The sequence below is a fragment of the Eleutherodactylus coqui genome, chromosome 6 (genome assembly GCF_035609145.1).
Source record: "Eleutherodactylus coqui strain aEleCoq1 chromosome 6, aEleCoq1.hap1, whole genome shotgun sequence".
Taxonomy (NCBI): Eukaryota; Metazoa; Chordata; class Amphibia; order Anura; family Eleutherodactylidae; genus Eleutherodactylus; species Eleutherodactylus coqui.
Window position 1 is genome coordinate 217,923,408 of NC_089842.1, and position 23,760 is coordinate 217,947,167.

The 23,760-nt window shown below is 48.9% G+C and overlaps 2 protein-coding genes across 2 annotated transcripts; both read right to left on the reverse strand.

Moving 5' to 3' along the window:
- Positions 1 to 5,441: 5,441 nt before the first annotated feature.
- On the reverse strand, positions 5,442 to 12,298 carry RBM8A (RNA binding motif protein 8A). Its single transcript, XM_066608757.1, has 6 exons — positions 12,143 to 12,298; positions 11,972 to 12,031; positions 10,040 to 10,117; positions 8,567 to 8,703; positions 7,931 to 8,067; positions 5,442 to 5,848 (listed from the first exon to the last, which is right to left on the reverse strand). Exons 1-6 carry the CDS (start codon positions 12,207 to 12,209, stop codon positions 5,803 to 5,805), a joined length of 525 nt encoding a protein of 174 aa, XP_066464854.1. The 5' UTR covers positions 12,210 to 12,298; the 3' UTR covers positions 5,442 to 5,802.
- An 827-nt stretch (positions 12,299 to 13,125) lies between these two features.
- On the reverse strand, positions 13,126 to 23,718 carry LIX1L (limb and CNS expressed 1 like). Its single transcript, XM_066608758.1, has 6 exons — positions 23,414 to 23,718; positions 20,818 to 20,981; positions 18,032 to 18,172; positions 17,237 to 17,332; positions 15,597 to 15,674; positions 13,126 to 15,516 (listed from the first exon to the last, which is right to left on the reverse strand). The coding sequence occupies exons 1-6, from the start codon at positions 23,652 to 23,654 to the stop codon at positions 15,274 to 15,276; spliced, it is 963 nt and encodes a 320-aa protein (XP_066464855.1). The 5' UTR covers positions 23,655 to 23,718; the 3' UTR covers positions 13,126 to 15,273.
- Between the last annotated feature and the right edge of the window lie 42 nt (positions 23,719 to 23,760).

Genomic DNA, 23,760 nt, shown 5'->3' on the forward strand with positions numbered 1-23,760 from the left:
AGAAGTCACCGGAGTGCGGGGATTCGGGTAAGTACTATCCGTTTTTTTTTTTCAACACATGCATCGGGTTTGTCTCGCGCCGAACGGGGGGGCTATTGAAAAAAAAACAAACCCGTTTTGGCGCGGGACAACCCCTTTAACACTTTAAATACTGACAGCAGCATTTACATTCCATGATCAGTATTCGGTGGTCCTGAATGGCCCCCTTATAATAAGATCACAAGATGCCATTCGGTTGCGATGATAGCCCAGGGCCTTCTGAAGGCCCCCAGGGCTCCAATGAATGAATGTCTATTAAGGTGTTCCTGTGGCATGGCTTAATAGACTGCCTGTCAGAACGCAGTAAAATGTAATGCCATGGTATTGCTTTATACTTTTATGATTGATTAAACGATCACAAGTTCAAGTCCTCTATGGGGACTAAAAACTAAAATCAAGTAAAAAAAAAAAGGATTATAAAAACATTAAGGATATTAAAAATTTTAAAAGAAAAATCTTTTAGCATATTCAAAATAGAAATAAAAAAAAAACCGTCTATAAATGTACAATCGAAATAACATTCTTTATAGCACAGAGTGAACATCTTCAGAAAAAAAAAATACACAGCGCCTGAATTGTGCATTTTTGGTGGTTCCCTCTCTAAAAATAAAAATGTAATTGACAGCGATCAAAAAGTCTTTTATACTCCAAAGTGGGTTAAACTTTGGTGACATCACAAACCCAGGTTATTTATTGCTGCTGAGGAATATAGTGATCACACTATAAATACGGTATATAATGCACCGCAATCTTCTCATCTGTAATATGAGCCGGGATCCTGCAGGACAACCTTGACTTCTAGCGCAACCCCTCCCCCGCTCGCTGTATTCCAGGAATCAGAGCCGCTGGCTCATATCCATCTCTTCATATTACAAACCAGCTGGAGTGGAAAGACTACAAGTCTCAGCAGGCCTTTGTGTACTACCGGTCACCTATAGCTGCTGTGGCTGTAGAAGCTCCCGGACACCCTGAAGGTCAAGTACGCTGCTGGTCTTCTACAGATGGTGTGAGGTCTTTTGCAACGCCTTACGCGGTTTCACACGTTATATTTTTATGCGTTTCTGAACTGCAATAAAAAAAAAAACAAAAAAAAAAACTCTTGCAATTTTTTGGTTTAAGCACTCACATGCATTCTTGATGCGTTTTTTATTTGCTGCGGTCCGAAGCGTACCACGAATGACAAATGTGGCCGCAGTTCTACAGTTATGACCACAGGTGTGGTGGAACAGAAATAACACAGTGCCTCCAATAAGCCATTGCCTATTTCATGGCGCCCCCCGCTGGGAGAACTCCACATCCAGCTCAAGCCGTAAGAATTTGCATATAAAGCGACGCCGGACGCAGTGCGGTAAAACCCTGAACTCCGACTGTTACATCTTCCATGGTCGCCAAAGACATTGCTCAGGCCCCGCATTATCCTAGTCGCGTGGACCTATAACACTGGCGCCATCTACTGGTGCAATGCGAAATAGCATCACTAATTATGGAGCCACAACTAGTTGTCTAAATTGGGAGCTTTCAGCTCTCACACAGGCGCAGCGCCGTCCCGTAAGTACGCTGTGTATTTACGCTACAGAAATGTGTGCATTGCCAGCGGAGATCAGGCTTTTTGCACGTGTAATACGTGGTGATCACTTCCTTTCTGTGGAAGTATGCAATGAATACTCCAGCTGCTTCTCAGACCCCTCTGCATTATGCCAGTCGCTGCTCTGGCTGCCCATCCACTACAGAACTCAATTCAAACTCCTCACCCACAACGATCTCCATGGCACTGCGCCACCATACATCGCCTCCCTCCTGTCCGTACACCACCCAGCCCGCACACTCCGATCCGCTAACACACTCAGACTAAACACCCCTGTAATACGAACCTCACATGCTCGCCTACAGGACTTCACCAGAGCTGCACCGATCCTCTGGAACGCTCTACCCCAAGGCATCCGGACAATTACCGATGTACGAAACTTCAGACGCACCCTAAAAATGCACCTCTTCAAAGAAGCATTACGAACCTCCTGGTCTAGCCCCCCACCCCCACAATATGCCTCCTGCTCCCTATGGCTTTCCACATTTGCCTAACATGTAGCCTTCCTGCCCCCACCCCGTTTGTGTCCCAAAAACTGCATATCACATTGCTGTGTTCCCCCTCGCTCCGCCGCCTGCCCTGGTACCTTCGGTATCACCTCCACCCCCTTCGTTTCCCAATGATTGAATACCACATGTAGCTCTTGCAATTTCTGTAATTTTCATATTGTGTTCCCCCTGCGCTGCGGAATAAGTTGGCGCTATACAAATAGATTATGACTCGTGTATCAGGCACATTCACCGCGTATTAACGCTCCCATAGACTTACACCGGTGATTTTGGTCCAGACAATGGACACGCTGTGAGGTTTTTTTCACGTGTGAGAAACGTACTTTGTCTCCCTCCTACAGACATATTACACCCGGTTCACTGGTGTCAGGGTTTCATGCATGCCTATTTTACATGCGTGTAAACAAAAACATTGCAGCACGTCCTATATTTGCCTTATTACGGCCACACGAGTAATCATTGTGTATTCATACAGGAAGGAAGACCAAATTTCTGGCACCTTCTTGCTTTTGGGCTTGTAAACAGGTGATGATCTGCGTGTATTACATGTGCAGATAACTCGGAACACGCTGCCTATTTATGCGACTGAGTCCGTGGAACTACATTGGTTACCCTTCAACCATCCTAAGTGCCCTCCGACCGGACCCGTAGAACTTCCCCCCACGCTCTGTGCACCCATCTCTCCGGCACGCCGTTTCAGCAGCGATCAGTATATCATACAAGTTAGGTCATCGCCCATTATATACAGCTCCTCACCTCTTCCTTTCTCTCCAGCTGCTTGGGCTCATCATCACATTAAAAACTGCAACCAGGAAAGCACCAACGACTTACAGATTGGGTGGCCGACTGCTGGGACACCGCTGACGCCAGATGAGGAGATGCTCCTCTACACGCACCGCCACACCATTCATTTCAATGGGGCGGTCGGCGACAGTTGAAGTCCAGCGCTCCGCCCTCTCCGGTAAAATGGAGGGACTGCACATAGGTGACCACCACTCTATGACCCCTGTTGTCACGATTGTTGGGGGTGTAGTCTACGGCTGCCCTCTAATCAGGTTCTTCTCCCACATTTGGCGGGACAACCAGCAGTGCCTTCATACGTCACACAAAATGTCACCATTTCAGAGGCAATTTTCTCCCTTTGTCTCTTTTACACGGAATGTTTATCATTCCAAAAAAAAAATTGTTGCATTGTGCAAATTTGAACGTTAATCTCTCAGTGTAAACGCGGCCAGCGATTGGACGAAAGTCCCTGGTGCAATTATTGAATGAGGGAATATAAACCATTTAAAATTTGCACCTGATGCAGTTTTAAACCAATGATTTCAATGCGTTCGTTTGCATCGCCTTTTTTGGACATGCAGAAAAAAACACGATATGCTCCATTATTATGCACATTTGTATTCTAATGTGCAGAAAAACGGAATACGCTGTGCAACTCTGTGACACACCTGGACCTCGTTAGGATAAAGAGCCATTTAAGTCAGGCATGGTGGCACCCGATGTGCAAAAAGTACACCAGAATGTGCCGATACGCTCGCAAATTTACCTAGCTCATAGCGCAAATCTCTAAGTAGGCCAACACGGGAAGGGGCAGGGGGAATTAGGGATTGTTGTCACTCACGTTTGTGCACTTTTTCTGTAGAATAGAAAAATCGCAGGACTCCTTGGTGTCTGTCCCACAAAAACAAGAAAAAGGTTCCTCACTGCGGGTTTTTCCCTCAGTCGCTCCTACCCCTTAGGCTAGGTTGACACGGGTCGGATTCCCGTCGGAAATCTCGTGGTTTGGCCGCAGCAAAAACCGCGAGATTCCCGCCGGGAGAACCACAGCGGTTTAAGCCGCGGCGGCTTTGAAGCGGCCCGGCCGATCGCTCTTTCGCTGCGGCCTGCGCTCCCATAGAGCGCGCGGCAATGAAAAAAAAAAGGACATGCTGCATGCTCTGAAACCGCGGCTGCCGCAGCTGCGGTTACAGCTGGATTTACCGCAGCAGATTGGCCATCCCGTGTGGATAAGGTTTCTGAGAAATCTCGTCCACATGGCTGGCTAATCCCGAGATTAGCGGCCGCGGGCGGATTTGCCGTGGCTGAATTCCGCATGGCAAATCCGCCCTGTGTGAGCCCAGCCTTAAGGTGGGGTTCAGAAAGGGGGGACAGACCACACCCTCCGCACGGAAATTCTGCTGCATTTCTATTAGCAGCAAAGTGGATGAGATTTTGAAAACCTCGTCCACAAACTGCAGAAATAATCCATACAAAACCCGTGCGGAAAGTCACTTGCAGTGAGGAATTCAATTCCACAGCATTAGCCATTTTCACAGTTTGCGATACGGAATACACTTCTTCTCAATGAGGGGGTGCGTCCCACAGAGGAAGCCAAGATAAAACCCGCACCAAATGGTAGGGATGTGGAGGCAGGCATTCTGCGACTGATCGGACGGATACTTTGCAGCAAAACTTCTATAACCCCTTAATGACGCCCCCCCCCTCCCCTCCCCAAATCCATTTTCATTTTTCCTCCCCACTTTTAAAAAAACGGTTACCCCTTTATTTATTCGACGTCGCTGCATGAGGGCTTGTTTATTGTAGGGCAGGTTGTATTTTTCAATGATGCTATTTAATGTACTAAAAAAAACTTCTAAAAAATTCTAAGGGAAGTAAAATGAAGAAAAAAATAATATTCCGCCATCTTTCGGTGCATCTCTAGGGCGTACAAACTGCAACAAAACTGACATGATAACGTTATTCCATGGGTCAGTACAATTACTACAATACCAAACCTTTTTTTTTTGCTGTGCTATTATTTAGATGAACGCGTACATCCATGTATATTTTTCTCATGTACATTTACCGCATACTCTGAACAGCAGGGGGACGTTATCTACGTGTCCCCTGCTGTCCCCACATACAGGTCACTGATAGTAAAGGCCCGTTAGACAACTGCTAGCTGCGATCTGTACGACTCCTATCTCCATCTATCAGGGACGTCATGTGACATTATGGGCTCCCCAGCAATCGCCCAAATGTGAAAGCAGTGCTTTTCCGTATGGAAACAAAGCAATCAATCCGAGGGGGTTCTGATTATTTCACTTGACAGCCCGATCCTGCCGATCGCACGATGTGCAGGAGCAAACGCACGGAGATCACTGGGCTTGAAGGACAGGGACCATCCCGTCAGCCCCATACTGCACTTGTGGTCAGGAGGGGGGGGGTTCATGTTCCTTTTCAATGACAGCAAGCAGAGATACTGAAGTGGTGGGGAACATTGTCCATGAGGCTCTATGAGGCGTTTACAGCACACAAATAAGATGTAACATAAAAGGGCTTTATTCAGAACACACGGCTCATGAGAACGTACAATATTTTCCGCCACTTACACCAACCAAGAGGGGGCGACATTAAAATCAAAAACTTCCTGATGGACTGCAAACACTTTCACAATGCCGTCCATGGACCCCCACACGAAGGCATCAGGCCGTGGTTTTACCCGACAGAGGACCGGTCTGATCTCCATGGTATGAAGCTGTGAGGTCCCGGTATATTTGGGGGCAGCTGATCGCTGGGTAACAGGACTGATGCAAAAACAAATCACCTCAATGGTTAAAAACTGAAACTGAGCTAAGAAACGTTATAATAGAGGAAGAAGTAATGTGAGGGGTGACGGCGAGAGCTCTAACGCCTCCTCCTATCCGGGCTCCTGCTCCTCCGGCGCCCACTCCTGGAAAACATGGAAACACAGAACATCAACAGCAGAGCTGGAGTAAATGCTACAGGGGGTCTGGTTAAGTCCTCACCCCCCCCCCCACCCTCTTACAAGTTATGCTCTGGCCTGGTGCCCCCCATTATTCTGCAGTCAGTACCCCCCATTATTCTACAGTCAGTACCCCATAGTAATAACAGAACGGGAGAAATCTTTGTAAAATCTTTTAAAATGAAATACTCCCATTCTGCAGTGACATAAGTATTCACACCCCTGTACTCAGCACTTAGGTGAAGCCCCGCTGGCAGTAATTCCAGCCTCCAGTCTTGGGGATGATGCCACAAGGTTTGCACCCCTGGATTTGGGGATTTTCTGCCATCAGTCAGGTTGGATGGGGGCCGTCTGCGGAGTTGTCACAGAGTTGTCCCTCCGGTGCTGTCTTGGCTGGGGTCTTAGGGTTATTGTCTTCTGGGTAGGTGGCTCTTCTGCCCAGTCTGAGGTCCCTTGTGCTCTGGATCAGGTTGTCATTATCTCTGTACTTCGCTCCATTTAGCTGTCACTCCACCCTGACCGGTCTCCCCTCCCCCAGCATGATGCTTCACTGTAGGGATGGTATTGGGCAGGTGATGAGCGGCACCTGGTTTCCATCCACCCTGACCAGTCTCCCCTCCCCCAGCATGATGCTCCACCAGACAGAACACTTCAGTTCTCCAGACGGAACACTTAGGGGCCATAAAGTTCCATCTTGGTGTCATCAGAGCAGAGAATCTTATTTCCTGCAGTCTGAGAGCCTTTAGGGTCTTTTTGGTAACTCCAGGGGGCTTCCATGTGTCTTACTGAGGAGGCTTCTTTCTGGCCCCTCCGCCATAAAGCCCAGATTGTTGGAGGCTGCAGGGATGTTCGACCTTCTGGAAGTTTCTCCCATCTGTACACAGGGTCTTTGGAGCTCAGCCAGAATGACCGTTGGGTTCTTAGTTTGGGGATCGGTGGCTCCAGGAAGAGTCCTGGTTGTTCTTCCATGTAAGTATTGTGGGGGCCGCTGGGCTCTTGGGAACTTTCAGGGCAGCAGAGATGTGTTTATAGCTTCTCCAGATCTGCACCTCAGCTGTATATACTGCAGGTGACTCTAATCAGGGGGATAAAAAAAAATAGAAGCCCCAGAACTAAATGTCACGTGTCGTACCAAAGGATGTGAATACTTTGTCACTGCAGAATGGATGCTCTTTATGTTTAAAAACTTACAATATTTCTCCCGTTCTGTTGTCATTATGGGGTACTGAGTGCAGAATGATGGGGAACACAAGGCCAAAACATAACATGTAAGAAGGTGAGGGGGATGAGGACTTTCCAGACCACCTACCTGTACATCCCCTGCAATACAGTGCATCACATACATCTACAAAAACAAACTGCCTTGTGCAGCAGCTTTGGATGTGAGTAGAGTAGAGTAGACAAATTGCAAACACAGCTGTGAATATAAATAGCGTGCAGGAGGCTTCAGGTGTAGTCGGAGCACGAGAGGTGGAAAAGCAGCTTGGGAGGCCAGTGGAGAACAGGAAATGAAGCAACGTGATAAAGCACACCACCAGTTGGATCCGTAGTGGGTTAGGGCCCCTTTAGACGATTATCGCTCGAAAGCCATCTTTTGAGTGATAACCGTTGTGTCTAAACACGCTGCCATTGTGCACTATTCGTTTATCGCTGATTTTCAGCAGGCTAAAAGTCAGCGATTACTTTTATCAGCCCCGCATGCTGTGTTCTCAGCAGGACACTGCAGATAGCATTCTTTCAGCTGGTATCCTGCTTGGAGCTTTCAGCGACATACCAGCTGAAAGCTCCGAGAACAAAGCAGCTGTTTGCATATACAAAGTAGCTGCTGTTCTCGGAGCTGTCAGCGATGTCCCACTCCACCTTCATTAACTCTTAAGTAGCCAATTAGCTACTTAAAAGTTTATCCAAATAAGATCGCTCAAAACTGCCACTCAAACTGTCGATTGAGCGATCATCGCTCCGTGTAAAGGGGGCTTTAATCAGGTTACATGGAGATGTGACCCTCGTGGAGTTGGCAGACTTCCCATATTCTGGGGACAAGCTTCTTACCGTCTTTTTCCCTTTGGAGGTCCCCGAACAAAACACCAATCCACGCTGATCGGCTGTCCCATCATGTCCTGACCGTTTAACCCTTCCATAGCTGCCAGGGCTTCTTTGTAAGTCTCATACTCCACCAGAGCGTAACCCTGCAGAGGAGAAATAACAATTCTGTCAGAGGATTAATGCTGGGGGTCCGGCAGACCCCTGAACCCCCTCATATGTCATGAACAAGCCCCTAATGCATAACAGTACCTGGAAGCCGATAGGGATAAGTGTCTGATTAGTGGGACCCCTAAGGTTCACAAGTAGCGGGTCTGGAGTCCCCTGTATGACACATTACTACTACACTCACCTCGACGGTTGGTCGAGGACACAGAGCTTTGTTGTCCTACGTAGATGAACGGTGCGGCAGTGTGCATATAAGACCACAGCCACATTACACTCCTTCTCAAGAGCTATGGGGGTCCCAGTAGCCACCCCCCAAACCAATCACACACTTATCCCCTATTTGATGACAACCCTTTTATAAGGTGCCGTACAACAGGAGGTTTATCCTGTAAGTGACGTAATGCATCAGACGCACTCCCGTGTGCCCGCCTCGGGGTGGTGGGGGGTTGTATGGGCATTCCTAGGCTTCTTGCTTACCTTCAAGTAGCCCGTCCTCCGGTCCAAATTTAAGTGGACGTTCTTGATTTCACCAAATTCAGCAAATTTATCGTGAATGTCCTCTTCTGTGGCTTCTTCATGGACTCCGGTGATAAACAGGATCCAGCCCTCCACCGCTGTGTGGAGAAAGGAACACAACGCCATCACAAACCGCCATTACTAACTACTCTACACGATTACAGGAACCGTACCGTCACATGGTGCCGATTCCTGACAGCAGAAAATCCGCACCAATTATGTGAAATTTGACAGGTAAATAATGCAGATTTTGCACTGTGGAAAATCTGCACCATTTCCATTATGTGTGAACGAACCTTTGGAGTCCTGATAATCTGGAATCCTCAAGATCACCGAGGTGCTGCGTTACCATTTAGGATCATTTGTGTCTGCGCCAGAGCTGCAGCCCTGTAATAGCAGGAGCTTAAAGCGCGCGACCGCTAACCTATTCTGTATTGTTAATATTTCCAGACCATCAGGGGCCGGACGGACAAACACACACAATACACTGAATCGCCCCTTTATTAACCACTTTGTACCCCATGGCGTACATATACATCATGATTGGGGGGGGGGGGGGTATTTTTGCACCCAGCCTCCCAACAACTAAAAGTCATTAAATACATTATACGTACCCCAAAATACCACCAATAAAAACTACAAGTTGGCACACCAAGATCAGGCCCTCACGGAGCTCCATCCACAGGAAGATAAGAAAGCTGCAGGCCCTTGGATAGAGCGGTGCAAAAACAATAATATATCCGTATACATAGAAATATATAGATTGTTTTTTAAAGTTCTCTTAAACACAACGGTGCTGGAACTGTTAGTCTGCTGTTATAGCCCGTCCGTGCTAACGAACGGTGAGCTGTGCTTTTGGACACGTTAGGGTAAATGCACATGGGCAAAAATTCCGCGTCGGGATTACCCGTAGAATGTCCGCCGCCATAGGATTGCATTGGATAATGAAATCCTATGCAGACAGCCGCGATTTTGACAACGTGAAAACAGTAAACAAATCGCGGCATGTCCTATTTCTGTGTGAGCCTCACAGAGGCCCGCACAGAAACGTCATGGCAGACGCCCCGGCTCTGCACTGCGCATGTGCGGCTGTGCGCTAGCCGGCCCATCGCTGTGCAGAGAAAGACGCCAGACGGGTGAGTAAGGCAAATGCTGGGGCACGGGTCATATCCTGCTGCAAGAATTCTCGCAGCGGGATCCGACCTGGCCGTCTGCATGAGGCCTTAGTTGGAGCTCTAGCATTGTATTCAGCTGATTGTGCAGCTCCTGTTGGTCAGAACAGTTCCTGACACCCTCCTCTGACTGTATGTAGTCGCTGCCCCCCATGTAATCGGAGTCCCCGTCCTTCAGGGAGTACATTGAGCGCCTCCTATAGCGGTTATGTCTACCTTACACTGCAGGCTGTAAATTATATACAGACAGGGAATTACTTACATCTCTGGGGTCCGGGCTCGTCCCCATCCTGCTCCACGCTGTCATAGTCCTCTCGGATGCGGGCGCGGGACCCCTCCTCTACACAGGGAAGACAACATGGGGTCAGTAATATAACCTAGAAAACACGGCCCGGAGGCCGACTACAGCGAAGCCATCAGCATACAACCAGCAAAAATGAACAACAATCATTTATTGTAAACAGCCAGAAAACAACAAACAATAAATTGTTCACTTTTCATCCATTTTCTGCAGGCCTAAAGCCCACCATCAGCTCGTTCACTAATCGCTCTGCCTCACACAGCGGATGTGAAGGGCTGTGTATGAGCGAGTGGTGATATACCTGTATATAAACCGGCAACATCATGCAAGGGAGAAATCGTTTGGTGCAAATGGACCCCTAACCCCGCAGGGCGTAACCTTATGCAGGATCAGAAGTTACCGATAGCCAGCCCTTCCCTGCAACAGTGTGTGAGGACAGCAACCCCCGCCGATAACCCCCTGCATGCTGCCATCTACATAAAGGGTTCACAGATGGAGCGCACTTCGTCAGCGACGTCAGTGAACCCCAGTGATGTTATTGCGGAGGGCCGACGGGTTGCCACGGCAACAGGACACCAGATACAGGCGCCCTTGTGTTTCCAGTGCCTATGATTGCTGTTACAAGTAATAAGGCATTGTGGGACAGAAGTGCTGCACTACTTTATCACAGCCGCTTTGGTCCAGGTCCGCTACAGGGACAGAAACAGTGTAAGGCCGGCTGCACACGGCTGTGACGGGCTCTGCTGCGAAATTCCGCGGCGGAGCCCGTCACGGCGCCCCCGAGGAGACCCCATACTTACCTGCGGATCCGGCGTCCTCGCTCTTGCACGACGCTTCCTCGCCCACCTCCGCCGCGTCATATGACACGCCCAGCCGCGTCATATGACACGGCGGCGGTGGGCGGGGAAGTGTTTTCACGCTATCTTCCGCTGTGCTACAGCAGAATATAACGTGAACGGACGGCTTCCATTGACTGCAATGGAAGCCGTCCGCGCGTACACCCGCGGCAAATAGAGCATGCTGCGGGTGAGGACGGGTGAGTTAACGGTGTGGAATTCCGCACCGTGAGCACTGAGCTATTAGGTTCAATAGAACCTAATAGCTGCGGGCAACGCAACGGATTTCCGCCGCGAACTACGCGGCGGAAATCCGTTCGTGGGAAGGAGGCCTAAGGGAGAAAAAAAATAAAAAAAACACCTAAAAACAAACAAAAAAGAACACTTGAAAACCTTTTTTGCTCATTTTCCCGTATTTGTATAATAATAAAAAAAAAAATTAGGAAAAACCTCCTCTATTTGGAATCATCGTGTCCGTAACGACCGGTGGTATAATTTGAGCGCGCTATTTATCCTGCGTAGCAAAAAAAATTATATAAAACATATATACAAAGAGGCAGAATGCTTATTTCATTTGTTTTACCTCACAAAAATGCTACAAAAGTGATCAAAACAGCCGTATGTACCCCAAAACGGTACAAATAAAAACTACAGCTTGCAACGCAAAAAAACACAACCTCTCAGAGCGCCGACCGCGGGAAACTAAACGATTTCTGGGACTTTGAGGGCAGCAATGCAAAAATAATTATAATTTCTCCCCTAAAAGTTCAAAAAGTTTTAAAAATATATATATTTTGTTCTGGTAATCGCACCGACCACAGAAAAAAAAAATATATCGCCATTTATGCTGCATAATGGGCGCTCTGAAGAATAAAACAATCGCAGAATTGAGGAGTTTTCGCTTTCTGTTCTCAAAAAAATAAATAAATAAAAAGCTTCTACAAAACATTACAGGCACCCAACAACGGGGGCAATGAAAACTACAGCACACCACGGGGACTGGAGGGGCGGCTGATAACAGGGAACAAGAGCGCCCATCACACGATCATATACTCACCGGCACCGAATCCGCGCCCCTTCCGCTTCTTCGCCTTCTCCTTCAGCTTGTGGATGCTCTCTGCGGGAAGGAAGAACAGGAGAATCAGCGGCGGCTCCATCCGGTCGGGTCTGCGGAGAGCCATGGTAACTGGCCGACCTCCGGACACACCACATGTGTAGAGCTGCTTACCATCCCCGTCCTCGTCCATGGCGAAGTCCTCGCCTCCCGCCTCGTGTAAGTCCAGGACATCGGCCATGACTGCAGAGCTCAGCAACAGCAACACCGACCAGAAACACAGCGAGGACGAAGAAACACACAACTTCCGGCGCACGGTGGTGACGTAACCATCAGCGTCGGGGGGTGAGCGGAAGTAGTGTCATGGGGGAACTGCGGCGCCATATTGGGAAGGTCAGAAAGCGCCAATGCAAGACATCATTTCTACATTAAATATAAGTTATATGCGCCAGAGGTGTTCAGGATGACGTACTGGAGAATACCCACCATCCTCTTGCTGCTAACTGAGATACTGGAGGCTGATAGCAGTGATGTCATCAGCAGGGGCGGGGCTGTGACTACCTCTGAGACATGATATAGAAGCTAGTTGTCAGCAGTAATAGATGATGTCACTGTAGTATAAGGTGGGCGGATCTCATGTCTGATCAAATGTTATTATATCAGCGATGTCACAGCAGGGGGCGGGGCTGTGACTACCTCTGAGACATGATATACAGGCTGGTTGTCAGCAGTAATAGATGATGTCACTATAGTATAAGGTATGCGGATCCAATGTCTGATCAAATGTTATTATATCAGTGATGTCACAGCAGGGGGCGGGATTGTGACTACCCCTCAGACATGATATACAGGCCGGTTGTCAGCAGTAATAGATGATGTCCCTGTAGTATGTGTGTGGATCTCATGTCTGATTACGTCATTGTATCAGTGATGTCATCATCAAGGGGCGTGGCTGTGACTACTCAGACATTATATACAGGCTGGTTGTCAGCAGTAATAGGTGATGTCACTGTAGTATATGGTGTGCGGCTCTCATGTCATCACCTGGGGGCGGGGTTGTGACATACGGGCAGGTTGTGCTCAGTTACACGCTAGCGCAGCAGTTGGAGAATTGTCGTTACTTCCACACTATAACCAGAAAAATGGAAACAGTCGCGTTTCTTGGAAATACATTTTTATTTGCGTATACCGTCGTACAAACCACTGCGGAGTATTGATATAAAACACAGGCTATTGGTCCGGTACCAGTCGTGGAGACCTAGTTAGGTAGTAATAAAAGTATAGATAGATATAAAACGTCATTTATACATTATAATACTGTAGTGTTCATTCTCACGTCACATGATGTGCGGTGGGCGGAGTTATTGCTTCGTTTACCTGTATAACTATATTGTGAGTGACCTATAGACTTTCGTAGGACCTGCCTGCCCCCTACCTATAGAAATATCACATCTGACCTAGAGGGCAAATACTGACCAGTCACGAGACTAGCAGTAAGTCCCGCCCCTCTCCATAGTTCAGAGGAGTCAGGGCTGTTGGGAAATCTTATGTAGCCTCTCAGATCTGTTGATTGGCTGGGAGGTTTGAAAGAGAGGCGGGTCATCTGTAACATGGTAGTCCTGTGACTGGCACTGTAGCAGGCCATAGACTGGCACCTCTAGATCAGGGTGTGTTGGGCATCAGTAAGGGGAAATTAATGTAAAAGAAGCGTGAGGTGGACGGGATGTAAATCTGGCTATTATAACACGATTTCAGTACGTGGTGGAACTCCCCTTTAAGACTAGGGTACCACAGCCGCATTGCAGGTCAGGGCATGGAGACTTACTATGGGCGAGAATTAAGGAGGTGGTGTAGAGAGGGAAAATACTTTTCCGTACCAGCGGTGATGGAACTTCCACTTTTGGTCACATGGTGTGGATCGGCATCATCATCATCCCAAGGCCCTGGCTATCTTCCTAACCAAAGCCAGCCCCCTCCTCTGTTACAGCCAATGCTGAGACAGAAAGGGCCGGCTTACCTATTAAGATGAGCCCAGCAGCCAGCCACCTGCAATGCCAGGGCAGGTAAAGAGCGGGTGCAGGCCACGCCCCCAGGTGTTGGAAAAGAGTTATGACACCACAAGTAAGTATTTCCTGTCCCTGCACAACCCCGGCAAAGCAGCTACTAAAAATGAAGGTGATAGTGTTACAGGCGGGACCACCTCACGGTACCCACCCCCGAGGCGGCCATGTTTTTGTCTACAGCTAGCTGACATAGGTTTTACTAGCTTACATTCTAGCATCGTCTGTGGAGAAATCCGCCATTTTCCTCTGCTGTTTTCGTGCCGTCAATAATCCGGACTTGTGCTTAAACATCTGCAGCTATGTTCCCTGTGTCACGCAGCCACAAGAGGGCGCCGCTAACCGCACTAGTGGTAGTAGAAGACTAAGTAATTTCCCTTTATCTGGGAGGAGCTTTCAGTGCTCAGCACCGCCCCCGCTTAATGATGTTCTTTAGTTTCTGTGTTCCTACGTTTATTTTTTGCTACGTGCCCCTCCCCCACTATATAAAGACTTCTCCGCCCGCGCCCTGTACTCACCCCCCCGCTTATAAAAGCTACAGACGTAAAAATCCTAGAAAAACTACGTGTGTAAAAAATAAAACAACCTGGCAGTCACCATCAAAGTAGGGCAGCAGGGGCGGAGCCTAGAACTGCAGGCTATCGAAATATAGAAAATATATATATAAAAGACAAGTACAAGACACGCAGCGCGCAGAGGATGACCCCCAGGCGCTTGTACAAAGAACATGTGCAAGATGGCGCGGCGGCGGCAGGAGACAAGACATTCAGCAGACCGGGCACGGACTTCATTACGCTGGTTATGCCATTAGTGTATTGGGTGCTGCGTACATAGGTGGCGGCAGAATCAGCGTAACGGCCGGCGCAGTCTATAATAATTTTGCATGTCTCGGCTTCTGCGGCTGGGTAATAACGTAGGAGGGAGAAGTTACAGTGTGCAGTCCCAATACCTCACCGGTCTGTTAGGGGCGACTGACACCAGGACGGGCCCCGTCACATGACCGCGCTCTCATCAACAGGATGAAAGGCGCTACACATGCTTCTTACTATTGGTAATAGACCTATTTCATTCCACCCATGGGCACTGGGGGAGTCTAGTCTGGAGTCACTTTGGGGGTCAGTGTCAGTAGCACTAAGCGTTGCAAGAGAGGTTTCAAGGACGTTGAACACTGTAAGTTCTGTAGCTGCCCACTGTCTCCTTCATAACAATGCCAATCACAGGGGGCAGAGCCTGCAGCGCCCGGGCCTAGCAGTTGGAGGTATGGATGTTCCCCAACTGCCCAGCAGCCAGCATCAGGATATCCTTCTTCTCCTTGTGGTAGCGAAGCTCCTTCCCAGCGAGCCGAGCCTCATCCAGCTGCCTTTCCGTGGCCGCGAGCTCCCTGGTGAGGATGCTGGGACAGTCCTGTTCACGGTTCACCCAGTCCATGGCCATCTGGTTCCTCATATCATCATCCAGCGCCCGATGAGAGTAGTGAGCCAACACCTCCTGCACAGAGCAAACATCCACAGGTAAGTGGCATCAGTGATGCAGCGCCATAACAGCAGATGGGAGGAAGGTGACAATACCTGACGGGAGCACTGACGTTCCCTCATAGCCTTCAGGCTGCCGTTCCAGTGCAGAAGCTGGAAGACTGTCATCAGCTCCTAGGAGAGATGACTGAAAAGTATTACCTGTGACAACCTAAGGGGGCAGTATTATAGTAGTTATATTCTTGTACATAGGGGGCAGTATTATAGTAGTTATATTCTTGTACATAGGAGGCAGTATTATAGTAGTTATATTCTTGTACATAGGGGGCAGTATTATAGTAGTTATATTCTTGTACATAGGAGGCAGTATTATAGCAATTATATTCTTGTACATAGGAGGCGGTATTATAGTAGTTATATTCTTGTACATAGGAGCAGTATTATAGTAGTTCTATTCTTGTACATAGGAGGCAGTATTATAGCAATTATATTCTTGTACATAGAAGGCAGTATTATAGTAGTTATATTCTTGTACATAGGAGGCAGTATTATAGTAGTTATATTCTTGTACATAGGAGGCGGTATTATAGTAGTTATAGTCTTGTACATAGGGGCAGTATTATAGTAGTTATATTCTTGTACATAGGGGGCAGTATTATAGTAGTTATATTCTTGTACATAGGGGGCAGTATTATAGTAGTAATATTCTTGTACATAGGGGGCAGTATTATAGTAGTTATATTCTTGTACATAGGGGGCAGTATTATAGTAGTTATATTCTTGTACATAGGGGGCAGTATTATAGTAGTTATATTCTTGTACATAGGGGGCAGTATTATAGTAGTTATATTCTTGTACATAGGGGGCAGTATTATAGTAGTTATATTCTTGTACATAGGGGGCAGTATTATAGTAGTTATATTCTTGTACATAGGGGGCAGTATTATAGTAGTTATATTCTTGTACATAGGGGGCAGTATTATAGTAGTTATATTCTTGTACATAGGAGGCGGTATTATAGTAGTTATATTCTTGTACATAGGAGGCGGTATTATAGTAGTTATAGTCTTGTACATAGGGGCAGTATTATAGTAGTTATATTCTTGTACATAGGGGGCAGTATTATAGTAGTAATATTCTTGTACATAGGGGGCAGTATTATAGTAGTTATATTCTTGTACATAGGGGGCAGTATTATAGTAGTTATATTCTTGTACATAGGGGGCAGTATTATAGTAGTTATATTCTTGTACATAGGGGGCAGTATTATAGTAGTTATATTCTTGTACATAGGGGGCAGTATTATAGTAGTTATATTCTTGTACATAGGGGGCAGTATTATAGTAGTTATATTCTTGTACATAGGGGGCAGTATTATAGTAATTATATTCTTGTACATAGGGGGCAGTATTATACTAGTTATATTCTGGTACATAGGGAACAGTATTATAGTAGTTATATTCTTGTACATAGGAGCAGTATTATAGTAGTTATATTCTTGTACATAGGGGGCGGTATTATAGTAGTTATATTCTTGTACATAGGGGGCAGTATTATAGTAGTTATATTCTTGTACATAGGGGGCAGTATTATAGTAGTTATATTCTTGTATATATAGGGCAGCATTATAGTAGTTATATTCTTGTACATAGGAGCAGCATTATAGTAGTTATATTCTTGTACATAGGGGGCAGTATTATAGTAGTTATATTCTGAAACATCAGGTTTTTCGATACCTGGAATTCTAGCATGGATTTGCCCTTGTTTGACTCCAGCATGAAGCGGAAGGCTCCGATTCCTGTATTGGGGTTATCAGCTTCCTCGCGGTTCCCCTGAAAAAGCAAACAGAGCAGTGGATTCTTCATGGTCCAGGAACATCTGCAGATCATTACACTGTTGCTGTTAGAATCATCTGCTTTCAATTGGTGACAACACAAATGTGAAGCAGTTGGTTCTGGGAGGGGAGCAGAGCCGCACATGCGCTAATTGTTCTCAGAGGTCTGGTGGGTGTCATTGTAATGAGACTAAAATTAAACCAACAGCTCCATTTTTTTAGCCCTCCTAATAGGAGCGTGATGGCTCGCCCCGGGGGGACGCCTTCTCGGAATCTGTGACGGATAAATACCAGCATGTAAAAGTAATTTATAGGGGAATCTGGGACAGTTTCCTTACGATGATCACATGGAGGAAATTAAGTAAAATCTGTTTAGCAATTCTGGAACTTTTTAGCAGAGGTTTGCTTGCTGTCAGTGAATGGGATCATTAAATGTTTACATCCAGAAGCTAAAAATTCACAAACGTAATATGTGTCAAGGTCCATTTGCTACACTGTATCCCGTCTCCACAATCCTCTGGAGCGGTACATGTAACAAACCATCAGGGCGGGAGAGTGAGCTGCACTGATGCGTTTAGGATTGTCTAGTGGTCCCCAACCTGGGGGCTGCATTTTGGCAACTGCTGGAGATACACTGTAACAACTCCTCAGCTACGAGAAGTGTTACGTCCGTGCAGAGTTATCAGCCATGCCTTACATTGAACGTGGCCAGGGCCTCGCAGACGCTCTTCTCGATGAACTCATCTGTGATCCTGCGGGACGGATGCTCGTTGAACACGGAGTTCATCAGGGCGATCTTCGCCGCACTTCTCCTCGCTTCGGCTTTAGTTGGGCAGAACTAGAAAAAAAGAAAAGCCAGAAAGTGAAACGAAGGTCCAGAACTGCAGCTCAGGCCAGGATTTAATGGCCCTTTTACACAGGCTGAGGGTCTCGCGATGCTCGCTTGCCTGAGCGAACGACCGGTGATGTCATCACAGCCCATCGGTGCTCCGGCCACCTGTTTAGACTTCGCGGTTCTTGGGGGGGATTGCGCAGTCCTCGCTCACTAGGCGTTCAGTGTTTCACATTGCTGTGAGCGATCATCATTTAGACTGCCCAAGAAGCCACCGAGCCGGCTGCAACAGAACAGGTGAGAACCTCACGATTTTTCGTTCGCCCGCGTTTAAAATGAATGATTAGCGTTCAGTCTTGCTCGTTGGAAGAGGGCGTATATATATACCCTGGCTGACAAGCGAAGCAGAATCCTCCCCAGGTCATACATTTACATCTTATGGATGGCGTGAGGTCAGAAACTGAGCCCGCGCCATCTACAGGGGATCGTTGAAAACACCGATTCCCGCTATTAACCCCTTACACGCCACGATTAGTGTTTGTGGCATGTAAAAGGGTCATCGGGACTCTGCCATGTAATCGCGGAGGGCTAATGTGTTGCCATGGCCTATGATTGCTCTTATTAGTGATGGTGCAGAGTGTTAAGGCAGCAGAAATGCAGTTCTAAGCTCTCGCTCATGACCTGAATGTTGCAGTTTCAATCCCCGCATGGTTCAGGTAGCTATGTTGACTCAGTCTTCCATCCTTCCGAGGTTGGTAAAATGAGTGCCCAGCTGCTGAAGTTGCACACTTCAACTTTTGTTTAAAAACAACTTAAAAAAACAAAAAAAAAATGGTATCATCTCATTCATAGCGGCCCTTACAATAAATTAAACACCCTTCTTATCCTGTAGGTCAAACTCTGTAAGGCCGCCTGCAGACAAGCGGGTCGGATCCGGCAGTGAGAATTCTCGCCACGCGATCCGACCCGAGCGCCTGCAGGGACGAGCGCGTACTCACCCGCGCCTGGCGGCCCCGGCTCTTTCATGTGCCGGCTGCCACGCAGCCGGCGCATGCGCAGACCGGAGCCGGCGGCTGGGTGAATGCGTGTCCCGCAGAAAATTAGGACATGCCGCAGTTTGTTTGCCGTGGGAGATTTCGCGCGGCCAAACCGCGGCCGTCTGCATAGGAATGCGTATTTTAATGCACTCCTATGCAAACTTTCAACGGCGGAAATCCCACGGGAAATCCCGCGGCGGGATTTCCGCTCGTGTGCAGGCGGCCTAAGGGTGAATGGCAACAGTCAGATCGGATTCCACTGTGAGAATTCTCGCAGCGGGATGTGACCCATGCCCCTGCAGTGCCCCATGGCTCACCTCCTCTGGCATTCTCTCCCTGCTCTACGATGTGTCGGCTGGTGCACAGCCGCACATTCGCAGGGCAGAGACTGTGCATCCGCAGTGACGTTTCAGTGCGGGCCTCTGCGAGGCTCGCACAGAATTAGGACATGCTGAGGTTGACAGCGCAAGTTTCCACGCGGTCAAATCGCGGCTGTCTGCATAGGATTGCACAAACCAATGCAATCCTATGGCAGCGTGCACGGGCGGAAACTCTGCGGGAAATCTCGTAGCGGAATTTCCGCCCATGTGCGTTCACCCTAAGACAAAGCTAAAAAAGTGAGCCAAAATGCTGTTTTCATTCATTTTGCCTCCCAAAAAGACGCATTAGAACTTATAAACAAAGCCATATGTACCCCAAAATAACACTAATAAAAACTACACAAAACAACCCCCACAGAGCGCCGGCCGTGCGAAACACCAACGTTATGGGACTTTGAATGCAGCGATGCAAAAAAAAAAAAAACATTTCCCAAAGACAAGGGTTTTTATTGTGAAACAGTGGAAAAAAACTAAAAACATACATCCACGGCACGTACACAGTGACAGCTGCGGGCGGTCTGCGGATCGGACGGCTTCCATAGAAGCCATCCGCGCCGGATCCACAGGAAAATGGAGCATGCTGCGATTTTGACCCGCAAGCCGGGGGGAAAAAAAATCATCGTCACACCCACATGCTATTGACTACTTTGCGGGCGCCTATGCTATGGGTGGCTTGATTTCAGGATGTCCCGCATATCAAATCTGCCCGTGGACACTGTGCCTGAGGCCGGGCTCACACAGCGAGTATGTAATGACAGCGGGCCGCCTATGGGAGATTGGTACAGTGTATTCCACTCACAAATACGCTACACCAACGCGCTCGTGCGAGCCGGCCGAACGCTGTAAAAAACCCCACAATGTCAGAATTGATGGGTTTCTCGACGTCCCCCCCCCCCCAAAAAAAAACATTATATGAACCCCAAAAATGGTACCAATAGAAACAATGACTTGGTGAAAACATCCGTCACACGGCCGACGGATGAATAATAAAGTTATGGCTTTTGAAAAGCAGAGAAGAAAAAAAAAAAAAAAAAAATCGTAGCGTCCTTAAGACCAAAACAGTCCGTGTCACTAAGGGGTTAAGCAGCTTCTGGACCAGACGATTCTCATTTGAACAGGTGATGTCATCGTCAGACCGGCAGTGACATCATCAGTCGTCACACTCGCTGGATAGGCGAGAGCCAGATTTTGTGAAGGATACGTTCCGCCCACGAGCGGCGTCAGAGCGCCTTACCTGGAAGCTCCCGAAGCAGCTGCCTCCGGGGAGGGTGACGTAGCAGACGTACGGCGGACTGTTGGACGGCACCATCTCGTACACCACCAGCGCTCCGTTTTTTAGCTCCGCCCCTCGCGTCTGCTTCATTTGCCAGAATTCCTGCAGCGCTTCCACCACGTTCACTGAGGAGGGAGAAGAGGAGGGGATTAGAGCCTGTATACGTGATGAGCTCCGCACACCCCTATAAGACCCCAGAACGAGCGCTGAGCGGTTACAGTTCCCCCCGCACGGTCGTCCTCGGCGCGTCAGTGCAGCCTGTCCTGCGCACAGCAGTGTTAGTTCACGGCTCCTCAGCCAGATGTTAGGAGATAGTGATTCTTAATGGCGTGGCGCAGAGTCCCGAGCCCCCCCAAGCATACTGCTCTCTACTTACCCCCAGCAGGGGGCGTCCTTCCCAGGAAATACCAATACACTACCATAAGTTGACGAAACCCCCAAACCTCACAATCATAACCCTACATTGTTACCAAAGATTATAGGGGCAACCAGTGCCGAAAAGCTCCTCCCTGTACCTTCACCCGGGGGACCGACGAGCTCCCCGCCGTACCTTCACCCGGGGGACCGACGAGCTCCCCGCCGTACCTTCATCCGGGGGACATACGAGCTCCCCCCCCCCCATACCTTCACCTCACATTTAACCCTTTCCAATCCACTGTCTGACTTCTGAAGACATTATGATTTAAAGGGGTTGTCCCGAGGCAGCAAGTGGGTCTATACACTTCTGCATGGCCATATTAATGCACTTTGTAATGTACATTGTGCATTAATTATGAGCCATGCAGAAGTTATAAAAAGTTTTATACTTACCTGCTCCGTTGCTGGCGTCCTCGTCTCCATGGTGCCGACTAATTTTCGCCCTCCGATGGCCAAATTAGCCGCGCTTGCGCAGTCCGGGTCTTCTCCTCTTCTCTATGGGGCTCCGTGTAGCTCCGCCCCGTCACGTGCCGATTCCAGCCAATCAGGAGGCTGGAATCGGCAATGGACCGCACAGAAGCCCTGCGGTCCATGGAGACAGAGGATCCCGGCGGCCATCTTCAGCAGGTGAGTATGAAGACGCCGGACCGCCGGGATTCAGGTAAGCGCTGTGGGGGTTGTTTTTTTAACCCCTGCATCGGAGTTGTCTCGCGCCGAACGGGGGGGGGGGGTTTAAAAAAAAAAAAAACCCGTTTCGGCGCGGGACAACCCCTTTAAGGCTGTACAGCTCCGATGTTGGAAGACGTCCGTTGGGGTTCTCTTACTGTATATTGCCAGCCTCTCTGCTGTCGGAGCCTATCCAACGTGTCACCTCATGCAGTACTGGCTTTAGCCAGCATATAGTGCCATTGTATAACGGCAGAAAAAGAGTAAGCCCCCTAGGAAAACCAGGATACAAATTGGATTGGAAAGGGTTAATAACAATATAACATAATTACCGGGGAAAAAAGGCCCCCCCAGTGGTCACATCATCCCCCCTCCCAAATAGTCCGATGTCCCCGAGTAGTCACATCATCCCCCCTCCCAAATAGTCCGATGTCTCCGAGTAGTCACATCATTCCCCCTCCCAAATAGTCCGATGTCCCCGAGTAGTCACATCATTCCCCCTCCCAAATAGTCCGATGTCCCCGAGTAGTCACATCATTCCCCCTCCCAAATAGTCCGATGTCCCCGAGTAGTCACATCATTCCCCCCCAGATAGTCCGATGTCCCCGAGTAGTCACATCATTCCCCCCCAGATAGTCCGATGTCCCCGAGTAGTCACATCATTCCCCCCCAGATAGTCCGATGTCCCCGAGTAGTCACATCATTCCCCCCCAGATAGTCCGATGTCCCCGAGTAGTCACATCATTCCCCCCCAGATAGTCCGATGTCCCCGAGTAGTCACATCATTCCCCCCCAGATAGTCCGATGTCCCCGAGTAGTCACATCATTCCCCCCCAGATAGTCCGATGTCCCCCAGTAGTCACATCCTTCCCCCCAAGATAGTCCGATGTCCCCCAGTAGTCACATCCTTCCCCCCAAGATAGTCCGATGTCCCCCAGTAGTCACATCCTTCTCCCCAAGATAGTCCGATGTCCCCCAGTAGTCACATCCTTCCCCCCAAGATAGTCCGGTGTCCCCCAGTAGTCACATCATTCCCCCCAAGATAGTCCGGTGTCCCCCAGTAGTCACATCATTCCCCCCAAGATAGTCCAGTGTCCCCGAGTAGTCACATCATTCCCCCCAAGATAGTCCGATGTCCCCGAGTAGTCACATCATTCCCCCCAAGATAGTCCAGTGTCCCCGAGTAGTCACATCATTCCCCCCAAGATAGTCCAGTGTCCCCGAGTAGTCACATCATTCCCCCCAAGATAGTCCAGTGTCCCCGAGTAGTCACATCATTCCCCCCAAGATAGTCCGATGTCCCCCAGTAGTCGCATAATTCCCAGCCAGATAATCCGATGTTCCCCAGTGCTCACATCATCCCCCCAGATAGTCCAATGCCCCCCAGTGGTCAGATCACAGCCCCCAGATAGTCCGATGCCCCCCAGTAACCCCGCTCTTGTCCACCCCCGGCGAACCTGCCGCCCCTCCTCACCTCTACCGTAGCCCTGGGTGTGTTTTGCGAAGCTCCGCACCACCGCCTCCACGGCCTCCCGCAGCACCGCCGGGCTCCCTGCACTCCCCGGGATGCCCAGGCCGAGCGTAGGCGGAGGAGCCGAGGCCTGCGCGCTGGGGAAGGAGCCGCCGGTCACTCCGGGCCGCAATGAGCGCAGTGTGCCGGCCGACACCCCGGGCCCGACCCCCGGCTGTAGCCGCTGAGAACGGACCGACTCCATGAGCGGATAACGGGACCGAAGATACGGAGCTGTCACTCACAGGACAGAAGGCAGGGACAGACGCATCTGACCAATCAGGGGCCTGCTTCTCCAGTGGGCGGTGCTC